The following is a 27876-nucleotide window of genomic DNA, read 5'->3' as shown; positions in this document are numbered from 1 at the left end:
TACTGTTTGTAAAACTGTTAATTTCTCTAGTGACACCTTTTTTGACCCTGTTTTCAGGGATGGATGAATAGACATCCCAATAGTAATTTTAACTGGTTATTAAAGGCATGCAAAGGACAATTTTGAGAGTAAAGATTCCCAACTAATTTTCAAGTGTGAACTGTCCACAAATCTGGCTTGGGTTCAGCACTGCATTTCTTTTGTGAAGACACGTCCTAGTTTCTGTTTGGATGGGTAAGGTATTACCTTGCTGTGTTCACTTAAAGGAAAATACATCCAAGATTACATTTGGCTTGGATATCTTGGAGTCTGCAAGACTTAACATTAAATCAAAAATTTCAGGTAAACACTCCCTACCCTCTCCGAAATTAATTTACTTTCATTTTTTTCTCATCTGTCTCCAAGGCCAGTATTTAAAAATAACTGCTATCTTGGGTATAGCCTGTGTCATAGTCTCTCTCTTCACTCCATCATCTGCTTCTCTGAAACTTAAAACATTCTTCTCACTTTTCCAGTCCTGATAAAGGTACCTTGACCTGAAATATCAACTCTTTTCTCTGCCTACTGATGTTCTTGACCTCCTGAGTGCTTCCAGCATTTTCAAATACAATTGTAAATGTTTACCTGTGTTCAGAAAAGAACTTTGAGTTTCATAATATGAGGTTAAGTGATTGGCAGTTACATATTCATATCTCATACTGTCAGGTATAATTTCAGATGATAAATTATGACTAGCATGCAAGTATAATGACTATACCTAAATTGCTTTTTAGGTATACTGCATCGATTTCTGTGCTTAAATTTTCACTTTGTACTATTAGCCTCAGCAACCTTTCCAAACTAGTATTTCCAATAATCACATAAAAATTGTTGCTTCAAAACAAAACTTGGCTGATCAAAATGCTTCTAATTAATGTTTGCTTTCATTTATCATTGAATCCAGCATTTACTTCAGCATTTTTCATGATGCATTTTTTGCTTATTGTGAGTAGTGAGGCTGCCAAAAATCAAATATCATCTTTTTAAATGACATTTAATGGAATATTGCTGTTTAAATACAAAACTGCAAAAAAAAAATCCTCACTGCAATCTTTTGTGTATGCTTGCCTGCTATTGTGGAATATTTGCAATACAGAAGCAGACCTTTGGCAGAGGCACAAATGTTCATAAATCGTGTCTATCATCCAAGTCCCTATTCAGTTACCTGCGTGTTCTTTGATTCATTGTTCCTTTTTTGTTAATTTATCTAGGTTCCCATTGATGACGTACATGCTGACTTGTAATGTATTACACGTTTCACTCTTCTATATTCTTTGTTTATTTTACTATCTTATTTATGGTCTGCAAGTGGAAAGTCTCCTTCGGTAATCCCTTGGGACCAAAAAAAAACTACCTCCACCCCAGTTCTGAGTTTCAAGGTAGCTAATACCAATATGGACCCCTCAGATTCTGCTACGGCACCAAGAGTTTATAGGTGCTGGAATCTGCAACAAAACACAAACTGCAGGAGGGACTCAGTGAGTCACACAGCATCTGTCGAGGCAGAGTATTGGTCAACATTTTGGGTTGAACACTGCACCAGGACTGGAGTGTAGAGGCAAGGTGGCAGTAAAAAGAAGTGAGGGCGAGGGGTAAAGCTGGAGCTGGCAGTTGTTAGGTAGGGCAATTTGAAGAGGGGGATAATGGGCAGGTGGAACCAGGTGGGTGGGGCAGGGGAAGGGTGGAGGTCAAGATGGTGGACAATAAGCAGAAAGAGGTGAGAGAAAATAAGGGGGCAGATGGAGCTCAGAAATGTATAATCAAAAAGCGGTTTAGATATTGTCCCAGATTAAGGGATGGGCCACTTAACATGTGGAGAAGTTGCCTCATAGATGGAGTGGTGAAAGTTTTGGAATTGTACCAAGAGGATTGAGGAGGTTTTGGATATAGATGGAATCAAGTAATATGAATGAAAATGCGTGAGAATTACAGGTAGAGGTCTTGAATGGCAGAGCAGGCATGAAGGGGCAAATAGTCCACTCCTACTTCTATTTCAATATTGAATGTAGGCTTAGATCTTGTATTAGCTGTAATTTAATAGCAAACAAATAAACATTTATGGAAGTTATTTGAAAACAATGACACTCAGCCATGCTTTCTTCATTGTTTTACCATATTACCAATTTTCATTACATCATCTTCAGTGTGCAAGCACAGCTTTTGATTAATTGGAGGAAAATGGGGATTAACTATTAAGACTTCATGCTGGAACAAAACTTGTGGTCTACCGGGCAGCAAAGATTCCAGCCCTCCTGTGTTGTTCTGAGACCTGCACTACATACAGCAGACATTTTCTGGAAGAATACCACCAATACCGTCACTGTAGAACATTCGGAATTTACTATAAGAATAATCGTACCAATGTCTTAATGCTCTTCCAAGCTGCATCTCCGGTGCTGAGGTTCAATCAACCAAATTGTTCAAGCAAGGTCATTCGCGTGCCCGGTATCTGACCCCCAAAGCCTAGTTCTATGATGGAAAGAGATTAGTAGGTCTACAGAGGGAAAATGTTCAAATCCTTGAAGAAATGCAACATCTCCAGTGATGACTAGGAATCTCTGGCTCACAACAACGGAGAAAGAGCTTTCAGAATGACACCAAGAGCTTGCATTGGAGTGTAAACACCCACTGGCTTACTGCATCCGTGGAAGAGTCTGCAGTTGCCAGACTAACATCAATGGCAATTTCAAAACCCACAAAACCAGAGTTTGAGTATGTTATCTTTCTTCCCAAGGAATTGTCTTGAAAGAAGATGAATTATTACTGTGAAGGTTCAGCAAAGTGTCATTCCTCTTGGAAAAGGGAAATGCATTTGTAACACCTGGTTAAGATTTCTACTGCTATGCTGTAGGTATTTCATTTTAGCAGTTCTGAAAGAGCACTCTGTTCTGCTTTCAGCCTGTTTGGGTTTGAGCTGAGATAAGAGGCTTTGTTGTTCAACTTAGGAATGTGGTGTCAGCCAATCAGGATGGTGGAATTGGAAGGTTCTGGAGAACGCTGGACAAAGATGTTTTGTGAGAGACACCGGTGTGAGTGGAGCTATCTTCTTTGGCAGGAGCTGGGAGAACACAGGAAGGAAGATGACTGAGGGTGCCATCCCTGTTGCACAAGATGCTTTGTGCAGGTGAATGGCTTTAAGGAGGAAGGACTGATACCCCCATGGGAGACCTGTTTGTTCCAGATGGATTTCGGGTGACATTCAGAAGGTTGAGTGTGCTTTCACGTAGACCAAGGGTTCAACGCGTGAGTGACAGACAAGTTCAAGATGAGCTCCAACTTGAATGCATATTTGACTGTTTAAGAATAATGGGCCCTTTTTGTTATTTTTCTTTCTTTCCTTTAATAACTGTTTGCTTAAGTTAACATTCTTACCGTATGCAGTGTACGATCTGCTATTTCTTGCCTACGGGTGATTGCTGGGGGCAGTAAATCACACAGCATTTACACAAACTGGGTTTGGGTCGGTGAGACATCCCAAACTCAGGAAATTGGTGGGACCAAAGTCATATACGCCCTAGACATATGAAGCCTATGAAAGGTGGATTTCTCATCGCGAAGCCCAGCAGCTGTTAGCAAGGGGCTAATGAGCCACATTCACATTTACCCAATAAAAAGGAGTTTCAAATTGTTACAAAATATTCTACAATATTTTTATAAAGAGGTTAAAACTTCACATTCAGGATCTTTTTTATTGATTACAGCATTACAGAACAAATTTTTAAAATCGCAGGTATCAGAATTCTAAAGGAGATTTTGAAGCATTGAGTGAGAGAGCAAGGAAGCCTGATGTTCAAAATACTCAACATTAAAAATAACTAATCAATAAGGTCAATGAACCACTGAGCTCTATAGCCAAAACAATAGGCTACAGCAGAAAGGAGGTGGTAATGAAACACTCATCATGGAATGACTTGTCTGGAGTATGCTGTCTCTTCCTGGGGAAGGTGACATGAATGAGCAATGTAGGCAGTGGAGAGTGCACAAGTGGAGTTTTTCTCTAGTCTTTTGGGGGATGGGGGAATAACAGATTATCCTCAAATTAAATTCTACTGCCAGAGGCCTTAATTTGAGATTTTTTTCACTGAACTTGTTTGTTTCCTATTTTTAACGTTTCTTAAAAGCTACTTATTTGATCAAACTTATAGAGTACGCTAAAAGAAGGGGAGGGGTTATATTTGAATTTAAATAGAATTCTAAAGAGCAGTGGCAGTGCAGGACAACAATCAAGGCAGATTGCTGAGTGGTCAAATCACAAACAAGAGGGAATCTGCAGATGCTGGAATCCAAGCAACATACACAAAATGCTGGAGGAACTCTGCAGGCCAGGCAGCGTCTACGGAAAAAGTACAATTGACATTTCGGGCTGAGACTCTTCAGCAGGACTGGGTCTTGTTGAATGGTTCTTGATGCGAGTTGCAGTACAGGAAGTGGAGTTTCAAACAAATTTAGCTTTATTTGATGCTGGCCAGGAAAGTTTTGGAATAGGCACACATAAGGGCAGGAGAGTAGACTACCTTGTAATAAAAAGAAGCATTCATCTGTGAATGATGTATATTTTGGTTCAACTTCAGTCACTTCGGGAGTTTACAGAGTTTGTGGTAGGAAATTATGACAATAGCTTTAGTCTTCCAATATTTTATATCTTTGTAAAATGCACGTGCTTGAAAGTATATTTCATAAACCAAAATAGGACGGCATTTAAATATGTTATAGCTGATTTATTCTATAATTGGGAAAAATAATTTGCTGAGATGCAGATTAATGCAACAATAATTTGCTGAGGTGCAGAAATTAAATGATTGTTCTATTTGGCAAAGGATCTTCAGTGGTACATCATTCTGCATTGTGCATTCATGGAAATCAAATGCAATGCTTTTCTGCAGTGTTTTAAGTTGGGACTAATGATTCAGAAAATGCTATTTTTGAGTGGTTTAAAATGTCTATTTCAGAATAAAAGCACATCAAGTTTTGCAAGTTTTCATAGCATTTCCTTTTCATGTTTGATTAGTACTAATTAATCACTTAAGAATTTAGTAGTCAATTTCCTACATAAAATGAACCCACCTTAACTATATAATTATATAATATTATGTACCTATATAATTCATGAAATTATTCAGGTTGAGAACTGTGTTACATTCAAAATTAGACAGAAAGCAATAAGATGATAAAAAGAAACTAATTGTTGATGGTAGCAGTTACATTCCTTTATGCAACATATTTCTTGTCATTTTATTTTGCTGTTCCATCTTGTTAATCTTAAAAACACCTGATTTTAAATATGTGCTCAGCTTTATTTTTGCTGAGTTCCAGCTTTTTTTTTGTTGCTTAGCAGTTTTATAATTTTTTTCCATTTTATAACCTTCATGCCAAACACCATTCTCTGGTCAGAGAAACTGCCTAATTTGGATTACAGTTTTGGGTTGGCTAAACACAGCTTTAAATTTGCTGATGACACCAACAGTCTGAGGTCAGATCAAAGGTGGTGATGAACCAGCATATCGGGGGAGATTGAGAATCTGGCCGAGTGCCATAACAACAACTTCTTGTCAGCAAGACCAAGGAGCTGATCATTGACTTCAGGAGAGGGAAACCAGAGCTCCCTGAGCCAGTCCTCATCAGAGGATTTGAGGTGGAGAGGGTCAGCAACTTTAAATTCCTTGGTATTGTTATTTGAGAGGACCTATTCTGGGCCCAGCATGTAAGTGCAATTACGGAAAAAGCACGACAGCACCTCTGCTTCCTAGGAGTCTGTGAAGAAATGAGATGACATCTAAAACTTTGACGAACTTCTATAGGTGAGTAGTGGAGAGTATGTTGACTGGCTGCATCACAACCTGGTATGGAAACATCAATGGCATCGAACGGAAAATTCTACAAAAAGTAGTGGATACAGCCCAGTCCACTATGGGTAAAGCCCTCACCATCATTAAGCACGCCTACAAGAAATGCCACTGTAGGAAAGCAGCATCCACTATCAGAGATCCCCACCACACAGGACATGCTCTCTTCTCGCTGGTGCTATCAGAAAGACGGTACAGGAGCCTCAGGACACAGACCACCAGGTTCAGGAGCAGTTGCTGTCCCTCAGTCATCAGGCTCTTGAACCAAAAGGGATAACTTCACTTGCCCCATCATTGAAATGTTTCCACAACCAATGGGCTCACTTTCAACGACTCTTTATCTCATGTTCTTGATATATATTGCTTATTTATTTATTTATTGTTATTTCTTTCTTTTTGTATTGGCACATTTTGTTGTTTTTGTACTCTGGTTAAGCTCCCAAATTGGTGAAGTCTTTCATTGAATTTGCTACGGTTATATATGGATTTATGAGTCTCAGGGTTGTATATGGTAACATATACGTACTTTGATAATAAATTTACTTTGTACTTTGAACTTTTGAGTCAACTTAATGGATGTTTTGCTTTCCTAAGATTTTTGAAGTTAACAGATTAAGAGCTAGGGTACTGGGAATGAAATGCATTTCTTACATTTTGTGAAATCACTCAGCCTTGCTTAATTGGAAAGTATATTTAAATCCTTCATCTGGATTTAACCCCATGAATACTGACTCACTTTTAAAAAATTATTTCTGTTCTTACACTATTTTTAATTTATTCAATATACATATAGTTACTGTAATTGATTTGTTTTTTTATATTATCATGTATTGCTACCGCTAAGTTAACAAATTTCACGACATATACTGGTGGTATTAAACCTGATTCTAATTTCATTCTACAATGTAAAAATCACGGGTGCTGAAAATCAGAGATAAAAACAGAAAATATAAGAAATATTCAGCAGGTCAAGGAGCACCTCTAGAGTGAAAATGAACTTAAATGTAAAAGTCACACCTTTCTGATGAGAGATTCTTAATCTAAAATATTGATCCTGTTTCTCTGACCTGCTGAGTATTTGTATTATTTTCATCTAAAATAAAGCTGCTTATCAATCTCAGCAATAAATTTGAAATCCCAGCATTCGTGAAGAGCATATAATCGCATTTTGCGAAGGTTTTCATTTCACAAATTAACCATTAACATGGCCTTTGAGTAAGACTGCTGCTTTGTGCTAAACTGCAGGCAATATTCCACTTTGGCTTAATATCTCTTCACTGGCTTAAGCATAATGAAGTTAACTGAACATAATTAAATGATCTCAGACAGAAGGCTAAGACTTTCTTCCTGTTTCTGCTGCCTGGAATCCTCCCAACTTCAGGAGATGAGATAAGATCCAAATGCCAGTTCTTAGATTTTTTCCCCCAAAAATCATAACTATTTTATAATTTGCTTGTAATTCCACTTTTATTTATGAGAGATTTTCTAATGAATGTGAAGATTGTCACTATTTGTATTTTCCAGGCTTAAAGATTCTTCGTTGCTGTAACCACTGTGACATCATTGGAACTATCAAAGGAGAGAAAAAATTCAAAGGTGCACACTGGCATTGCTACCGGTGCCGAAATGGTTTCAATAGGCGTGATGAAGCGGTCAAACACTATAAAACTCATTTCCGCAATCCTCATACCACTTTCCAAATCCAAGTTACACAGGTAAGTCTATTTAAGTTGTGTCAGATTTTGAATTACTCAGAGTATGTGATAGCATGGTAAGAATACATTTTTTTAAACCTACACAGAAACTTCAGCTTATTGAAAATAAAGTAGGTGCTAGCCTTTATCTGAAATGACTGCTTGTACTGCAAATATTTCCATTGCCTATTCAGTCATTTGAATGCGCTACCCTACTTGACTACAGTACTCACCTCCATCTTCATATTCCTGGGACCTCAGGAGTAGCTTGGATAATGTGGCTCCAGTCTATTGATGTTTTCTAACCAAGTCGTCTTTTGTCTTCCTCTCTTCCTTTTCCATTCATCTACTCCTTGTTTTTGACATTGCAAGCTATGGAGTTTTAAAGTATTGTTTTTGAGAAGCTGAAGCTTCTCATGGAATGGCCAAAACATTGCAGTTTTGTTTTTGATGGTGTTAAGAAGAAGCTCTTGTTTTCCTGCTAGAGGTTTAATTGGTTGCTGTACGTATACATTAGATTTCTTTCTAGGTACAAAATCACCTGAACCTTATAACAATGTTTCTGTTCAAATGGTTGAGGGTGTTTCCCATAGACTTCCATGTCCTTGACCATGGATGTGACAAGGGTGATTTTGGCAGCAATGCTAATATCCCTACCTCTCATGTTATTAGTTTGCTCATAGCTGTGGTTTCTGTTGCAATCCTTGCCTTATTTTGTCCGAGGTTATGGTGGGGCATAGGCCAGTGTCAGCAAGTTATTGCTTAAGATTCAGAGACTTAATTTAAGCTGATATGTAGAATGCATTGCTGTGCTTTTATGGGTGTTATGAGATCCCCACTAGACGCTTTGCTTGAGCAAAATATAATAGGTAGCTTTGCTATCTTAGCCAGTACTTATCCTCAAGAACCAAAAGCTGATTATCTGTAAGTAATCCAGTTTAACCTTGAGGTAAATACTACACAAAAAGAGAAAATCTTTGAGGTTTTTCAGTAAGCCACTATAACAAGTTAGCTGTTGGTTTCCTTTAGGAAATGAAGGCAACTGTAGATAATGACAATGCTGGAATGTGGATAGCATTTTACCATATATTTTTGATAAAATAACTGTTCTTCATATTCTGTAATGATATATCTACTTCCTTTGTGTTAGCAGCCATAAAAATTAAACCTTCTGTATGTTGGTGACATTTTGGGGTGAAGGATTTTTTTTTGACAACAATATTATAGAGCTAAAATTGTATAGAGACAGTTAATGGTTAAAATTGTAGGACATACAGGTATTTTTATGACTTTTTCTGTGTAATTATTTTTCAAGATATTGCGAGCTATGGAGTTTTAAAGTATTTTCAACAGAATCTCAATGTTTTAGGCTGTTGCTTCACTTTAGCTAGCTGTCTGTAATGATATTTATGGACTCACAATAAAATGTTTAATGCTAAAGGAATCACCTACTTAGTTTTGTTACTACTCCTGCAAGGGTATCCAGGTGTCACATCATATTAACTAGTGTTGGAATCCATTGTTTTTTTTAAATACTTTTTATAAGATACTAGATGAATTAATGTAAGACTAAAGTAGTAGTTTAATTTGTACTTTTTTAGCAAACTCATATATTTTTCACAGTATGTGGTGGTTTGCCCACTTACTGTCAGAAGGCAGTATAGCATTTACATATACCTTTTCAATTTTCATTGCCAAAGTATTACCACATTACCCACATGTTATACAGTCAGCCCTCCTTATCTGTGGGGGATTGGTTCCGAGACCCCCCGCGGATGCCAGAAAACGCGGATGCGCAAGTCCCTTATTTAACATGGCTCAGTAAGGTGAACTTTAGGACCTGGTGGAGCTCCGGACCTTATTTAATCTGTCTCAGTGCGGTGGACTTCAGGACCTGCCGCCCGCGGCTGCTGCTGAATCTGCAGTGTTTCTGTTTCGTTGATGGAAAACAATCACGATTGAAAATAAAGTGGAAATAATAAAGCGATCAGAAAGAGGTGAAATGCCATAGGTCATTGGGAAAGTGTTAGGCCACAGACAGTCAATGATTGGAACAATTTTAAAGGATAAAGTAAGAATAATGGAGCATACAGAAGGCCCTCCCCCAATGAAAGCTGCAATTATTACTAAGCAACGCAGTGGTTTAATTATTGAAATACATATGTTTCTTAAGTGTTTTATATGCATAGAAAGATAAAATATATACTGTATACTAAGACAAATGTTTGACTAACTGACGCTAAATAATACTGGATGTACCTGTTCCAACTTATGTACAAATCCGACTTAAAGACTGCCTGTACTTTAACTTATCTCTAGGTTACTTTTAATACCTATTGCAATGTAAATGCTATGTAAATAGTTGTTATACTGTATTGTTTAGGGGATAATGACAAGAAAAAGAAGTCTGTACATGCTCAAACAATGAGTGCTGGAGAGAGAACTTCCGGGTTCTGAGTAGCCAGGGCATCAAAGGTTATGGTAAGAGGGCGGGGAAGTGGGACTAAGTGGGAGAATGGATCCGCTCATGATGAAATGGCGGAGCAGACTCAATGGGCCGAATGGCCTATTTCTGCTCCTTTGTCTTATGGTCTTATGGGTTTTCCCGATCCGTGGTTGGTTGAATCCGTGCATGTGGAACCCGCGGATAAGGAGGGACGACTGTAATTGTTTAGCAAATTCATGTATTTTTCACAGTATGTGGTGGTTTGACCCATTTACTACTGTCAGAAGGCAGTATAGCATTTACATACACCTTTTCATTTATCATTGGCAAGGTATTACCACATTACCCACATGTTACCTTGATTGGTTTATTCTTATCTAAGGAATTTTCTGTTGTCTCCGGTATAAAGGTGACAGATTTTTCAAAGACGTCTTCTTTATCTTTTCCCCTTCTCCATCTTTGCTTTTCATTGAATCTCTGCTTCTCAGCTCTTCACTTATTTTGCTCAGTATTTGTATGTTTATTTAATTTAAAATAAGCAGTCATTAAAAATTAGTACTGTGCAAAAGTCTAATGTACATCTGCAGTTGCATGGAAAAATTTGTGAACTCTTTGCAATTACCTGGTTCTGCATTAATTACTCCTAAAATGTGGTCTGATCTTCATCTAAGACACAATAATAGACAAATAAAATCTGTTTAAAGTAATGACACATAAACAATTGTACATTTCATGTCTTTATTGAACACATTGTTTAATCATTCACAGTCCAGGCTGGAAAAAGTATGTGAACCCTTGTATTTAATAACTGATAGAATCTCCTTCAGCAGCAATAACCTCCACCAAATGTTTTCTGCAGCTGCTGATCAGACTTGCACAATGGCAAGGAGGAATTTTAGACCATTCCTCCGCACAAAACTCAGTTCATGGATATTTCTGAGAAACTTTGCATGAACAGTCCTTTTCAGAACATGCCACAGCATCTCAATTGGGTTAAGGTCTGGATTCTAACTTGGCCATTACAAAACACGAAGTTTCTTCTTTTTAAACAATTCTGTTGTTGATTTAATCTTGTGTTTCAGATCATTTTCTCGTTGCATCATCCAACTTCTATTAAGCTTCAGGTTACAGACCACTACCCTGACATTCTCCTGCAAAATGTCTTGATACAATTTTGAATTAATTGTTCCCTCTGCAAACTGTCCAGCCCTGAGGCAGCAAAGTTGCTCCAAACCATGATGCTCCTTCCACCATGCTTCACAGCTGGGGTGAGATTTTGGTGTTGGTGTGCAGTGCCCTTTTTTTTCCCAAATATGGTGGTGTGCATTTCTGCCAAAAAATTCAACTTTTGTCTAGTCTGTCCACAATATATTGCCTCAGAAGTGTTGTGGAACATCCAGGCGGCCTTTTGCAAACTTGAGACAGGTATCAGTGTTTTTTGGAGAGTAATGGTTTCCTCCATGGTGTCCTTCCATGAACACCATTCGTAGTCAGTGTTTTTCTTACAGTGGACACATGAACAAAGACTACCAAATTCTAGAGATTTCTGTGGGTCTTTTGGTTTTACCCTTGGATTCTTTTTCACCTACTTCAGCATTGCATGTTATGCTCTTGGTGTGATCTTTGCAGGACACCCATTCCTAGGGAGAGAAGCAACAGTACTGAGTTTCCTCCATTTGTACAATTTCTCTTACTGTGGACTGATGAGCATTCAGATCTTTAGAAATACTTTTGTAGGCTTTTCCAGCTTCATGCTCTACAATTCTTCTAAAGGTCCTCTGAAAGTTATTTTGATTGAGGCGTGGTGCACATAAACATATCTTTCTTGAGAAGAGCAGGGTCTGTCAGTAACCTGACTTTGTTTGTCTTTTTTATAGGGAAGAGTACCTCTACAATTCACACCTCCAATCTCATCTCATTGATTGGAATACCTGACTCCAAGTAGCTTTAGTAGAAGGCATTTACCCCAGAGGTTCACATACTTTTTTGTACCTAGCCTGTGATTGTTTAAATAGTGTACTCAGTATTAAAAATAAATGGGACAATTGTTTGTGTATTGTTAGTTAGGCAGATTGTGTTTGTCTATTATTGTGACTTAGATGAAGATCCTTTCACATTTTATGAGCAATTAATGCAGAAAGCCAGGTAGTTGCAAAGGGTTCACAAACTTTTTCTTGCAACTGTATAGAGCTAGGAGGTCTCAGACTTCTGCAAAGTACTGTAGTAATTTTATCTATTGCACTGTAGTGCTACCCAAAAAAAAAAAAAGAAATTTAATGAAATGTGAGTGATGATCGGTGTCCACTGTGGGTGGGAAGGGAGCAGGAAGAGGGGCATCACGGTTAGGAAAATGGGAAGCAGCATAGAGGCATTCTGTAATGATCAATAAACCAATTGTTGGGAATAAAATGACCTTTCCTGATGTCTCAGGGTGTCACCTGCGCCATCCCCCGCTCCGGCATTCCTTTTCTGCCACCTATCCCACATGCCTCCCATGGTACTTCACTTTCACCATTTCCAACATCCTTTGCTCCCGCCAGACTTACAAACCCGTTTTCCATTCCATGGTGACAAATACAGTGTTGTGCAAAAGTCTTAGGCACCCTAGCTATATATATGCTTTTGTATGGTACTGTATATTATCTATGTCAACCCCATTCTCCTGCTTACTCCCCATGACCTTTGATATCTTTACTAATCAAGAACCTGTTAACCTCCATTTCAAATGTACTCAATGACTTGGCCTCCAAGGCTGTCCATGGCAAAGAATTCCACAGATTCACCACCCTTTGGCTAAAGAAATCCCTTCTCATCTCTGTTGTAAAGGGACGTCCCTCCATTATGAGAGTGTGCCCTCTGGTCCTAGACTCCTCCACTATAGGAAACATTCCTCTCCACATCCACTCAATCTAGGTTTTTCAATGTTTGAAAGGTTTCAGTGAGGACCCCCCCCCCCCCGCCCCCCTGCTTTCAAAACTCCAGCAAGTACAGGTCCAGAGCTACTAAACACCCGTCATATGTTAACCCTTTCATTCCCAGATCAATCTTGTAAGCCTCCTCTGGTCCCTCTCCAATGCCAACACATCCTTTTTTAGATAAGGGGTCCAAAACTGCTGACATTACTCCAAATGCTGTTTAACTAATTAGTATTTACTCTTATCCTTCGCATTAATGTGAAGATGTAGTTTTGCTGTGCATGTAATTATTAAGTACTGACAACTGAGCATGATTAAGCTTTAGAGCCACTAGATCAATATAACACTTTACTAATGGATATGGTACTAAATTAGTGTCAGAACACTGGTGATCTGTATAGAGTTTACATTTGTTTTACAGAAGACACATTGTATGGCCATTTATTTAAGAACGTGTTTACTTCACATGCATGAAAATAGGAGTAGCCACCTGGCTGTTCGAGGCTGATTATTGTGAAGATTTTCAAATCCCTTACTCATTCTTCCTTCAGTTAGTCCTGATGAAGGGTCTCGGCCTGAAACGTTGACTGCACCTCTTCCTAGAGATGCTGCCTGGCCTGCTGCGTTCACCAGCAACTTTTATGTGTGTTGCTTGAATTTCCAGCATCTGCCGAATTCCTGTTGTTATTGTGAAGATTGTTGATTTGTCCCACTCTTTTATGATGCTTGATCCATAAAGTCTTAATTTTGCGATCTTTCAACAATTTATCTACTCCCTCTTTAGATGCCCCCAGTGATCTAGCCTCTGTAATATATGGAAGTTCTGTGAGAAAAAATTCTTAAGCACTTCAAATGCTACTTGTGTCCATAAAACAGTTTGTGGTACAGTTTCTTTTCTAACCACTAGTTTTTACTTGTCATGATTGGTCTGTGACATTAGACACAGATCTGTATTTGGTGATTAATGTAGAATTTCAGTTTCTTTGGAAATAGATAGATTTTAAAAAATATATTGTTATTTTCTACATGGTTAGTTTGTATATAATGCCATTTCAGGTTACATAATCTTCATTAAATGTCAAATTTTAAAATCGTGTTTACAGTTTGTTTTTATCTACAATGAGGAATTTACATTAGGCTTGTTTCTCATAATTTGGATGTTTCATTGGTCTGTATTTTTGCTGAGAAATGCCAGAAGTTCCAGATTTCATTTATGGCATTGCCTCACATAATGTACCAACAAATTAGGAATTTTATCAATCCAGCCCTTGCTGGCAATAGTTTGCTGGTACTTCATTGACTATAGTCTGCATTGTATATCCCATGGAAGTTGCAAAGACTTCGCATTGCTTCACTATTAGTCTGTGTCTGCTTTGACATGACGCAGCGAATTCTTCATTGACATAGATCTCAAAAAGAAATTAAGTAGTGTGGTGGTATTTATAGATCTTTTAAATTATCCAATTTTATATAAATGTTCTTGTGTGCTGCCTTGAGGCAAGTTAGGGTGGATAAGTTTTCAGGGCCGGACAAGGTGTCCCCTCGGACCCTGTGGGAGGCTAGTGCAGAAATTGCAGGAGCCCTGGCAGAGCTATTTAAAACACCCTTAACCATGAGTGAGGTGCCAGAGGACTGGAGGAAAGCTAATGGTGTTTCCATTGTTCAAGAAAAGCACTAATAATAAGCTGGAAATTGGTGAGCCTGAAGTCAGTAGTGGATAAATTATTAGAAGTTATTTTAACGGGCAGGATGTATGGTATTTGGATAGACAGGGCATTTGGTGAGGGATAGTCAACTTGCTTTTGTGCCTGATAGGTGGTGCCTAACCAGTCTTATAGAGTTTTCAAAGAGATTACCAAGAAAGTTGATGACGGAAAGCCAGTAGGCATTCTCTACATCGACTTTAGCAAGGCCTCTGACAAAGCCCCACATGGGAATCTGGTCCAGAAGGTTCAGTCTGAAGGTTTGGCATTCAGGATCAAGTAGTAGATTGGATTCAGCATTGGCTTAGCGGGAGAAGCCAGAAGGTGGTAGGAGATAGTTGACTCTCTGACTTGTGGCCTGTGACTAGTGGAGTTCTGCAGGGATCAGTGCTGGGTCTGTTGTTTGTCATCTATATTAATGATTTGGATGATAAAGTGGTAAACTGGATCAGCAAATTTGCGGATGTCACTAACATTGGGGGGCATAGTGGACAGCAGGGAAAGCTATCAAAGCTGGCAGTGAGATCTGGACCAGTTGGGAAAACGGCAGATGCAAGTTAATGCAGACAGGTGTGAGGTGTTGCACTTTAGGAGGACAAAGCAGGTTCGGACATACACAGTGAATGGTCGAGTGTGGTAGAACAAGGAGATCTGGGAATACAGAACCGTAATTCCATGATTCTGTCTCTCTGCTATTGAAACCTCAATCCATCATCTAACATTCTCTCGGTAGTCTTTTGCTTTCAAGTGGATAATTTTAAAAAATGTTGTCCAACATACTCTATAATAACTAGAGTGCTGACACTGTTGGCTTTATTTCATCTCCAAAATCTGGGCCGACATGTATCACATTTGCGGAAGCAATTTTTCTAATCAGCTGTGGAACCTATTTATTTATTTGGTGTAGAATGCTTGAATGAAAAACTATGATAATTGGATGTAGTCAACCTGTTCTGTTTTTCTTAAGGAAAGGTTTATCAGGGTATTAAATGGTCCACTGAGTATCATGTCATTCTGTAATTTCTTGGCTGTATGGATTACATATCAAATATATCTTGACTTCACTTCACTTGGTAATGGATTACAAAAGACAACTGACATCGTTCAAAATGTTATTAGATGGGAAGTAATTGCATTGAGGACAAATTGGATGCAATTTTTGGTTGGTTTTATGCAAATATTTCAGTGAGTAGAGAACACCAAGTTTTTTTAAATAACAATTGACAAACAGTGTAATTTTCAGTAACTGGATACATGTTCTCAGCTGAAATTTGAAATGGACAGTGACAGACCTTTCTAAACATTAACTGTAGGAACAGTTGTTAGCATTTATTATTGTTATTTTCTGTCATGTAGAGTAATTTGAAAACTATTGCAGATTTCAGATCATTAACAATATTGTCCAAAATATTTACTTTTTTCAAGGAGGTAAATAGTCGACAGTATTATGAACAGAGTGCGGAAGCTCATCATAAAGCTTATGGAGGCACCCAAGTTACCTCTAGTGGGGCAATGAATATCACTTCAGTTAGTCCTGTTATTACAGAGACTGCTGTTAGCACATCGACCACGACCCTTGCCACTGTGAATAGTGATAATACTGGACCAACTCGAAAGGTATGTCATTGAGACACAAAATAAATAATGAACATTAGATACACACTTAGTGGCCAGTTTATTAGAAACACCTTACACCTCGTTAATACAAATATCTAATCAGCCAATCATGTGGCAGCAACTCAATGCATAAAATCATGCAAACATGGTCAGGAGGTTTGGTTGTTCAAACCAAACATCAGAATGGGGAAGAAATGTGATCTAAATGACTTTGACTGTAGAATGGTTGTTGGTGCTGGATGGAGTGGTGTGAGTGTCTCCGAAACTGCTGATCTTCTGGGATTTTCACACATAACTGCCTCTAGAGTTTACAGAGAATGGTGTGAAAAACAAAAAAAAACATCGGTGAGTGGCAGTTCTGTGGGCGAAAGCACCTTCTTAATAAGAGAAGTCAGAGGAGAATGGGGTTCAAGCTGACAGGAAGCAGACAGAAACTCAAATAACCACATGTTACAACAGTGGTGTGCAAAAGAGCATCTCTGAATGCACAACACATCGAACCTTGGAAGTAGATGGGTCACAGCAGCAGGAGACCTCGGCAGCTATATTTCATTAGGGGTTTGAGGAGGTTTAGAATGTCACCAGATGCTCACAAATTTCTACAGATGTAGCATGGAGAGCATTCTAACTGGCTGCATCACTGCCTGGTATGGGAGTAGGGGTGGGGGGGTAGGCACTGCAGGATTGAAATAATCTGCAGTTTGCATTTTTAATATTATGCTTTGTATTGTACTGCTGCTGCAAAAACAACAAATTTCACAACGTATGCCGCTGATATTAAACCCGATTCTGATTTTGGGTTTCACTCCTGTACCTAATAAAGTGGCCACTGAGTGTAAATGCACCTGAAATGTTATATGTTTTTAAACCATTACCTCTGTATCTCTTACAGCATTTTACAAAGCATTCTGTGTAATGTATACAAAGAGAGAAAGGTTTTAATGCTTACATGCAAAAAGTAAGATTCTACCTCTCCTTTTTAGTCAGTAACGAGAGCCAAAGACAGAATCATGTTGTGTTATGTTTTCAGGATACTGCAAGCAGTCGTCACTTGCAAAGAGATCAATGAGCATTTTGAATTTAATTCAGTTTAGATTAACAAGGTCAACTAGGGTGTTATCGAAGTAGGATTGTCAGGGAATGAGAAATGCATTAGTGCAGTTTCAGTGACAGATACAGTATTTTACCAAAGTATTTACAGTTTTTTTTTTAAATATAGTCTTTACTGCATTCTTTCCCATGTAACTATTTAACCTAACAATTAAGTTTAAAATGGAACCAAAATAATTTGTTCTGTGTAAATAATTTCCCTAAATAATCCAAAAAAAGCCCTAAAAAAATTAAGTTTAGCACACTACAATTCTGCTGTGATGCCCAAGGCTACATTCCTGTTTTAGTAAGTGCATGAACAATTATACAGTCGACATCACAAATAACAAAAAGCATGACAGAGTTGCCGTCACATTCGGCTAGCATTGGAAAGATCAGGAAACACTGCACCGCAGCTTTCCTTCAGCATGATGAACCCTGCATCCAACTGTAGGCAGAAAGAACAGGCCAGAATGAATTTGTGAGAATAACTAAAAATTGAAAGGTAAGCAAAGCCATGAAAGAAAAGAAAATTTCATCAAGATAATCTTTGATTATTCAAGTAAAATTTAAAGTGAATATTCTTTATTTAGTTCAAATTTATTGTCATCAGACTGTACATACATACAACCAAATGAAACAACATTCCTCCTGACCATGGTGCACTGACAAAACACAGATCACACACAGCACATAAAACAAAATGTTACCATAAGCAAGTTAGTGAAATATAATTCAAAATGCATGCCGTGTGCAGCACGAGTAAACCGCTCGCTGTCCTAGCTAGTGACAAGACATTCATCGTGACAGGGTATTTATTAGTCTCACAGCCTGAGGGAAGAAGCTGTTACCCGGTCTGACAGTCCACGTCCTGATGCTCCTGTACCTCCTTGCTGATGGTACTGAGTCAAAGAGATTGCAGAATTGGTGGTAGGGATCCTCAGCCCTTGGTCTGCAACGCTTCCAGTAAATGTAACAAATAGTTGGGGGAGGGAAACCCTAGTGATCCTCACGGCAGTTTTTACTGTAGGATCTTGTGCCTTCTGTTCCACACAATGATATAGCCAGATAGGACACTCTCGAAGTTGCTCCTTTAGAAAGTTGTTAGAATGGGGGCGAGGAGCCTTGCACACCTCAGTCTCCTTAGAAAATGTAGACACTGCTGTGCAGTGCTCTTGAAATAATTGTACACCTTAGGATGTCAGATCATTAATTTTGCACCCTTAATATCAGAAGAGTTTTTGCATTCATGTAACTTCACAGTAATATTTCTTCATTAACAATGGCCCTCTTGGGCTGCAGGTAAATTTATGGGAAAATAAAATCAAATTGTATATATTTTTTAAAAAGTTGCAAATAATTACAGATTTTCAATGTTAGGTATGCATTCAACTGTTTTCTGATTTGCATGTATTTTCTTAATTTTTCCTTTGTGATTGCTAGTTTCTTCAATGAGTAAGATTAGTTAATTTTTGAGCTTTGAAAATGTTAGTGGTTTAGTCAACTGTCTTTTACATTAGTAAATGCTGCAATTATGTGGGTGCTGCCTTTGTTTTCTTGGTCCAGTTTCTGTCTTCTATTTCTTAAGATTCTCAAAGGTGCTTGAACTTTGAATAATCCCTTGGTAATAAGAAATCCTTGTTGACGAACATCAGTTTTGTATTAGCTCTGCTGAATATATTTTTAATAAAGAGAAACCAATTAGAACAATAAATCAAATATTGCAGATATTAGAAACCTGAAGTAAAAACAAGTCAGCCAGCTCCTTTACTGGTGGCTGAGCAGATGTAGAATGGAATCTTGTGTGGAAATAAATGTAAAATTATGAATAGAGTGGAGGTCAGTAATAATGAAGCTTTGTGGTAATTACCATGCATTTAGTTACTTTGGCAATACTCTGATTGGAGAAATACAATGGAAGTCTAAATGATACATTTTAGATGTTCACAGTTGTTAAATTAACACACTAGATATATACATAGAAAACCTACAGCACAATACAGGCCCTTCGGCCCATAAAGTTGTGCTGAACCTTAGAAATTACTAGACTTCCCCATAGCCCTCTGTTTTTCTAAGCTCCATGTACCTGTTGAAAAGTCTCTTAAAAGACCCTATTGTATCTGCCTCCACCACTGTTGCCGGCAGCCCATTCCACGCACTCACCACTCTCTAAGTAAAAAAACTTACCCCTGACATCTCCTCTGTACCTACTCCCCAGCACCTTAAACCTGTGTCCTCTTGTGGCAACCATTTCAGCCCTGGGAAAAAGCCTCTGACTATCCACACGATCAATGCCTCTCATCATCTTATACACTTCTATCCGGTCACCTCTCATCCTCCGTCGCTCCAAGGAGAAAAGGCTGAGTTCACTCAACCTGTTTTGATAAGGCATGCTCCCCAATCGAGGCAGCATCCTTGTAAATCTCCTCTGCACCCTCTCTATGGCTTCCACATCCTTCCTGTAGTGAGGTGACCAGAACTGAGCACGGTATTCCAAGTGGGGTCTGAGTAAGTGTCCTATATAGCTGCAACATTACCTCTCAGCTCCAAAATTCAGTTCCATGATTAATGAAGGCCAATACACCGTATGCCTTCTTAACCACAGCGTCAACCTGCACAGCTGCTTTGAGTGCCCTGTGGACTCAGACCCCAAGATTCCTCTGATCCTCCACACTGCCAAGAGTCTTACCATTAATACTATATTCTGCCATCATATTTGACCTACCAAAATGAACCACTTCACACTTATTTGGGTTGAACTTCATCTACCACTTCTCAGCCCAGTTTTGCATCCTATCAATGTCTCGCTGTAACCTATGACAGCTCTCCACATTATCCACAACACCTCCAACCTTTGTGTCATCAACAAACTTACTAACCCATCCCTCCACTTACTCATCCAGGTCATTTGTAAAAATCACGAAGAGTAGGGGTCCCAGGATAGATCCCTGAGGCACACCACTAGTCACTGACCTCCATGCTGAATATGACCCGTCTGCAATCACTCTTTGCTTCTGTGGGCAAGCCAGTTCTGGATCCACAAAGCAATGTCCCCTTGGATCCCGTGCCTCCTTACTTTCTCAATAAGCCTTTCATGGGGTACCTTATCAAATGCCTTGCTGAAATTCATATACACTACATTTACTGCTCTTCCTTCATCAATGTGTTTAGTCACATCCTCAAAAAATTCAATTAGGCTTGTAAGGCATGACCTGCCATTGACAAAGCCATGCTGACTATTCCTAATCATATTATACCTCCACAAATGTTCATAAATCCTGCCTCCCAGGATCTTCTCCATCAGCTTACCAACCACTGAAGTAAGACTCACTGGTCTATAATTTCCTGGACTATCTCTACGCCCTTTCTTGAATAAAGGAACAACCTCTGCAACCCTCCAGTCCTCTGGAACCTCTCCTGTCCCCATTGATGATTCAAAGGTCATCGCCAGAGGCTCAGCAATCTCCTCCCTCGCCTCCCACAGTAGCCTGGGGTACATCTCATCCAGTCCCAGCGACTTATCCAACTTGAAAAACGAAAGCTCCAGCACATCCTCTTCCTTAATATCTACATGCTCAAGCTTTTCAGTCTGCTGCAAGTCAGCACTACAATCACCAAGATCCTTTTCCATAGTGAATACTGAAGTAAAATGTTCATTAAGTACCCCTGCTATTTCCTCCAGTTCCATACACACTTTCCCACTGTCACACTTGATAGGTCCTACTCTTTCATGTCTTATCCTCTGGCTCTATAATAGATCTATTAATGGAAACTGTAAAATAATAAAAAAATCACAAGGTTCTGCAGCTGCTGGAAATCCAGAGCAACACATGCAGAACTGATGAAAGATCACAGCCCAAAGTGTCGACTGTTTATTCCTGTCCATAGATACTGCCTGACCTGCTGAGTTCCTCCAGCACATTTGTATATGCAGCTCTAAAATAATCAAGTACAAGAAGGAAAAGGCAATGCCTGACTTGATACCAATATATTAAAAACACTTATGTTTTTTAAAAGGACAGCAGGTTGACCAATGGCATTTCTCCTGCAGAAGATTCCTTGGGATCTGCATCAACCATGGGACATCAAACTCTGGTGTTAATGGATCCAGATGGAGAAAATGGAGAGCTTGTATATAATGACAACACAAACCTAATTACTGATCAGGTGAATTTCTATAAATTTATTTCACCTTTACCATAACTTTACAGAATAGTTTACCAAGTGAATTAATCCTTCAGTTGATTGTTAGAATCGGAATTCATATTTATTTTGAGATTTTGTTAATGCCTCAGTAAGAAGCTAAGTTATGCGATTTGAGCTGAATGGACGTGGCAGATTTTGATTTGTCCCAGAATTTCTTAGAATGAGATGGTAAACTTCCTAAACCACTGCTAAGAACCTGGAGATTTTTGTACTTTTTTTCCCACTTTAACAGGGCCAGTCTACAAACCACTCACAGCTCTACAGAGCCGTCTCTAGCAACTGCTGCAGAGGTTGGTGAGGAAACAAAGTGAGATTGTTGATGGAGGGATAGGATTTAACAATTTCAACCCAGTGGTAGCCAGCTGTAAATGATGTATTTTAAACGGTAGAGCTAATCTCATAGATAAGACTTTATAATATGCAGCAAGAGGCAGATGAATTACTGCAGTTACTTAGTAAAAGTCTCAACATTGATACCAAAAGAAAATAGTTAATAAGTACACCCAGTGGCCACTTTATTCAGTACAAGAGTGGAACCTAATGTGGTCTTCTGCACATCACTATTGTAACTCATGGTTATTTGAGTTACTGTTGCCTTCCTGTCAGCTTGAACCAGTCTGACCATTCTCCTCTGGCCTATTTAAAAATCACAGTGAGTCAGCATGGATATTACCTTAGGCAGATAAAATTTCATTGTATTTTAAGAGGCCTGGATTAAATAGAGTAATACAACAGTCTAGACTACAGCTGCAATTCCCTGTAGGTTGTTGCTATTTTAAATCATGTTCTTCTGTGATGCATTGTTATTGCACTTTGACCATATGTGTCAGTCCTACAGAATATTCCAGATTGCTCCTGCTTTTAAAGTTAGCATATTCCATATTAAGACAAAATGCAATCATTTCCAAGAATTCTTCAGAAATGTAATGGATTATTTTTCAGTAATAAATTACCTTCATATTTGGAAAATTATATTGTTTTTTACTTGCTCTTAATTTTCCTGTTCCTGTTTTCCTCATACCATTCTCACCTCAAGCTTTCCGTGCATTTCATCTAAGCATCTTTCATGTTTGTTCACCTCTGTTAAGGTACCAGTTGCAGGATGGGCATGTATGAGCTGTCCTCAGTCCCCCTTTTCCAGGCTGGTGTTTAGTCTCCATTAAGGGTTGTCTTATAGCAGGTTTGAAATCTAGCCACGGTAGTGTAGAAGTTAGCACAACACTATTACAGCCCAGGGCTTTGGAGTTCTGAGTTCAATTCTGACGTCATCTATAAGGAGTCTATACATTCTTCCAGTGGAATGCGTGGGTTTTCTCTGGGTTTCCTCTCACTGTCCAAAGACAGTTAGTAGGTTAATTGGTCATAGTAAATTGTCCCATGATTAGGCTAGGGTTCAATCAAGCATTGCAGGGCTCTGTGGCTTGAAGTGTAGGAAGGGCCTATTCTGCACGGTATCTCTAAATAAATAGATCAATAATTTGCATTTTGATTATGAATCCTAATTCTGAAAAGACTTTTCGCCCCTGGCTTGCATTAACAGCCCTGCCTTGTCCCAAGGACCTGTGAGATTGGTTAGATATTAGATGGCTAAAAATGAAAGAATCCTGGGGGAGCATACAAAGATTGTGATGGATAATATGCAATGTGTAGATATATCATCTCGAGAAACAAGGATTATGGATCAAGCCACTACAGTCTAATGTGTGTGGCTCTGGATTTCCAGCATTTGCAAAATCTCTTGTTTATTTTTTTGGGACATGTCACAAAAAATTGCCCAGGGTTCAATTTAGATTTAACATAAGGAATTCAAACTAAAGGTAGCTGTATCCTACACATAAAAAAATAACTAATGCAGTCCTCAACAAATCATATTTGGTGATCTTCCTCTCTTGGTCAGAAGGAGTTCTTGCTTTGTTAGCCAGTTATCAGCATATATTTTCTCAATTAATGACTTTCACATCCAGTAAAACTTAAAAATCTGTTCTTTTTTACATTTTCTTCTATAGTCTGTCAACTAATGGTATTCCTAAAACATTTGGGGGATTATTTCCTTTTTTCAACTTTTCCATTTTAACTTGTATCATGTAAACAATTATCATTCGTTACAAACAGCATCAAAGTGGAAACCATTCAAAAGCTGAATTATCCATTGAGAGCTAGTGCTGTGAAATGACAAGCTTAAACCTTCAGTGTTAATTTGTTTTTACAGCACTACTGCAGCAAATCTTGAAATTCATTGGAAGGTTGACAGTGAATTAATTTTCTTTGCAAATGGAATGATGACTTGTGCCAACTCTTAGCTCCTACCGTAGCACGTCCTTGACAGACATTGCCTAGATTTCCTTCCCACATGCTAATGGCAGTTGCCTTGGATGTTTTGCAACACATTTTGTCCATTGTCATCTGTTATCAGAATCAGGTTTGTTATCATTGTCAGCAATACTATCATCATCATCATCATCATTATGATGATCATGGCTTCATGGCCAAGATTGTTCTTGGCAAATTTTTCTACAGGAGTGGTTTACCACTGCCTTCTAGGCAGTGTCTTACAAGATGGGTGACCCCGGCCATTATTAATACTCTTCAGAGATTGTCTGCCTGGCGTCAGTGGTCACATAACCAGGACTTGTGATATGCACCAGCTGCTCATACAACCATCCACCACCTGCTCCCATGGCTTCATGTGATTCCAGATATCCCACCTCTCCCGGAAGTTCTGGGAGTCTCCCGCATATTGATAATGGCTCCCTGATGCCCGCAAATTATATACAATATCCCGGAAATCGATTTTTTTGAGAGCGAGAGAGAGAGCACCATGGCAGAGTGTTGCAACAAAAGAAAATATAAAACGTACTTCACCCCAGACTACACTACCCCTGCCTAATAGGGGTCAAAAATAATGACAGTGTTGCTCGCTGCACTGTTTGCAACAGTGACTTTTCTATTGCCCATGGTGGGTTAAGACTGTAAAAGACATATTGAGGTGAGTTTAACAGGTGTCATTCATTCATTAGCACAGCTAACGTTATTTAAATTAGCTGGCCAGCTGCTAAGGAGCTATTCTATTGCAGACATCCCACCTCTCTCAGAAGTTCCGGGAGTCTCCTGCAAATGGATGGTGCTACCTCCGTGAAATGAGTTTTTGCAGGGTGGGGTGTCTGTGATCCTGACTGGGGAGGGGTGGCTAAGCAGGTGCTACATCTTACCCAAGGGTGACCTGCATGCTAGAGGAGGGAAGGAGCGTCTTACACCTCCTTTGGTAGAGACATATCTCCACCCCGCCACCCAAGCAATACAGTGCAAGACATAAAAATGACTAAGTTACAAAACAAAAAGTAGGAAAGAAGAATAGTGAAGTCGTGTTGGTTTTGGTTATAAATGTTTGAGATCTCATCTGATGCTTCAATTATTTTGTTCTTTATTTAGCTGGAATTATTTGGAACATAACTGCATGGTGCCCCCCCCCCCCCCCGGGTTTCCTTGGGCTGCGTGAGTCTAGGGAATACACACACCGGTCACGCCAAATCCGTGAGATTGAAACGGCTGTCCCTATGCCACAAACCCCGGTTTGTGTGGATGCTGTGTAATTTACTACCCTGTTACAACTCGATGCCAAGAAATGACAGACAGCACACTGCATATGATTAAAGAAATTATATTTATGAATGGAATTATAATTACAAAGAAATTATATTTATGAAACAAAAAGTGTCAATTATAATTAAACAGTCAAATGTGCACAAGTTGGATCTCAACTCTTCCAAAACTCATATTCACCAATCCTCAGTGGACCTTTTCATCTTGCTCCATCGAATCACAGTTCCCTCCCCGGGTCAAATGCCATGACTGGTTCTCTTCAGCGTCTTCTCTCTTCATCTCCTACTGAACAAAGACCCCAGTGCACACCGGTGTCAGGCACACAAAAAAAAACTGCTCCCGGATTGGATGGGTCGTATTCCAAAGCACCCGTTATCTTTAATCATAACCCAAACACTGCTTCTACAGAAAGACTATTACATTAGCAGTGAAATCTCTGCTAGAGTGTTACAATTATAACTTTGACAATCAAAAGTAATGTCAGCATTTTATATTGGATATCATGAATCAGTTAAAAAAAAGTAAAAAAAAATTGCTGATGCTTGGAACTCTAAAATTGAAAATGCTAAACCTCGGGGCACCAGTGGAGAGAGAAGCAGATTTATCATATTGGTTCAATGTCCTTTTGTCAAAATTAGGAAAAGTTGGAAAGAAATAGTGGATCGGTGAGAACAAAGACAATGTCTATGGAGACTAAATGACAGTGCTGCTCGAGGAGGGAGTGAAGGTTTGTTCATTGTAACTAATCTGCCCGGAGGAGGAGTAAATAGCAGAAGATGATTCAGGACAGAGATGTTGGAGATGGGGAAATAATGTTGGAACTGTGAGATACAGAACACTGTAGTTACAGAAAACATTAAATACAAGAGGATGTTGGAAATAAGAGGCAAATTAAGCAACATCTGATACTGGGGAAAAGTTAAATTCACAGCATGTTGATGTCTTATCAGAATTGTTGAGTTCTAATACATAGAGAAGGCTGGCTACCTGAAATTGTTCAATCTGTTCAATTCTGTAATTCACATTTTTTTCTATTTTTATGTATTGCACTGTACTGCTAGCTCAAAGAGAACAAATTTTGCGATATTAAACCTGGTTTTGATTCTCTGTCCAGTTCTGGAGTGTGGAATGTGCCTACTTCGAAGTTATGCCATTTCTTGAGGTTGCATTGTGTTTGTTGGAACAGATGTCAGAATGAGAGTTGATAGCTATTTGAAGAGGCAGGCAACTGGAACCTCAGTTGCCAATGCAGATTGAACAAAAGTCATGTGTTGAGCGGAGAACCAACCCTGGTGTCTGGTTTCTCCTATGCAGAAGAGACCACATCATGAGCACTGAATCCAGTACTCTATACTGCAAGTGCAAGTGAATCGGTGCCTCACTTTGAAGGAATGGGCCAAACACAGGCAAATGGCATGAATTTGGATGGGAATCTTGTTCGGCATAAACCAGTTGGGCTGAAGGTCCTATTTTCATGCGAAGTTACTATAACTCTGAGTGATTGACTAGCTAGATGGTGGGACAAAAAGAAGTAAAATGGTTCGTGATGCATCCCCTATTGTTGCGTGGGAAGATTCTGTGCAAAAAGTACTTGAAATTGGTGGAGATGGACAAGTGAAGTAGGCAGTGCAAGGGAAACGCTGGGAGAGGAAGGGAAGATGTCCGGTGTCACTGCAAAGGTGTCGGAAATTATAGAGGATGACCCATTGAATGTGGAGAGTGGTGGGGTAGATACAAGGAGTAAAAGAATAACTCTGTCTTTGCTCATTGTAACAAGGAGTTGAAAGCAGAAGTGTGGGGAATGGAACTGTCAACTGTAGCATGAGTGGATTGATAATTTGGACATTACAGGAATCAGAGCTGCATTTGAAGTATCTTGCACTAAGTAGGGTCATTATTTTGTATCAGATGCCACAAAAGCAGCTTTCTTGAATAAAGACATGAGAAAGTCTACAGGCGCTGGAGATCCAAAACAGCACATGCATGCTGTAGGAACTCAGCAAGTCAGGCAGCATCTAATGAAATTAATGGATAGTCAAAGTTTTGGGCCAAGGCCCTTCTTCAGGACTGAGAAAGAAAGGGTCAGATACCAGAATATGAAGATTAGGGGACAGGATCTTTGGTGAGGTTTATTACTGAGATAGTAATTATTTTATCTACTGTCTGCATGTCCAGAAAGGTGGGATGTTCTGTATCATTTTATCATTGGGTCTGTTAGATGGTAGTGAATAGACATTCTACCAGAATCTCCATCAGAGCTGTCCATTAAAAATTTAATTGGTTCAATGTCCAAGATTACAGCTTTTTTTTTTTAGTTCTTCATGTGATGCTATTTTTTTTTTAGAAATTGTACATTTAAATCTACCTGAATCTTTCAGAATGGTGAAGCTTTGGATCAGAATCTGCTCATAGGGAAGCAGCTGTTAGAACTACATCAACAGAATCAGCAGCTACGGGTGGAGAAGGCAGAGAACGAGCACAGACTGCAAATGCAAGTGCAGCAGCTGAAGGACCAGGTTTGTAACACAATAAAAGTTTTCTTAAAAATTTATTATCAAAATATATATATATATATATATATATGTCACCATATACAACCTTGAGATTGTTTTTTTTTTGTGGTCATACTCAATAATAATAATAACCATGACAGAATCAATGAAAGACCACACAAACTTGGGCATTCAACCAGTGCAGAAGACAACAAACTGTGCAAATACAAAA

General features: G+C 38.9%; 1 protein-coding gene across 3 annotated transcripts in view; it reads left to right on the top strand.

The window, feature by feature from the left end:
- LOC140190792 (uncharacterized) overlaps positions 1 to 27876 on the top strand; it is a 62299-nt gene that overhangs the window by 26762 nt on the left and 7661 nt on the right. For all 3 annotated transcript variants that reach the window (XM_072247632.1, XM_072247631.1, XM_072247634.1), the window contains exons 3-6: positions 7407 to 7597; positions 16066 to 16257; positions 21364 to 21513; positions 27531 to 27668. In XM_072247632.1, coding sequence (XP_072103733.1) covers positions 7407 to 7597; positions 16066 to 16257; positions 21364 to 21513; positions 27531 to 27668 — 671 coding nt within the window. The remainder of the gene's footprint in view (positions 1 to 7406; positions 7598 to 16065; positions 16258 to 21363; positions 21514 to 27530; positions 27669 to 27876) is intronic.

The sequence above is a fragment of the Mobula birostris genome, chromosome 31, assembly GCF_030028105.1.
Source record: "Mobula birostris isolate sMobBir1 chromosome 31, sMobBir1.hap1, whole genome shotgun sequence".
In the NCBI taxonomy this organism is placed as follows: domain Eukaryota; kingdom Metazoa; phylum Chordata; class Chondrichthyes; order Myliobatiformes; family Myliobatidae; genus Mobula; species Mobula birostris.
Note: the sequence above shows the minus strand (reverse complement) of the source record. Positions and strands in the feature narration are given on the sequence as shown.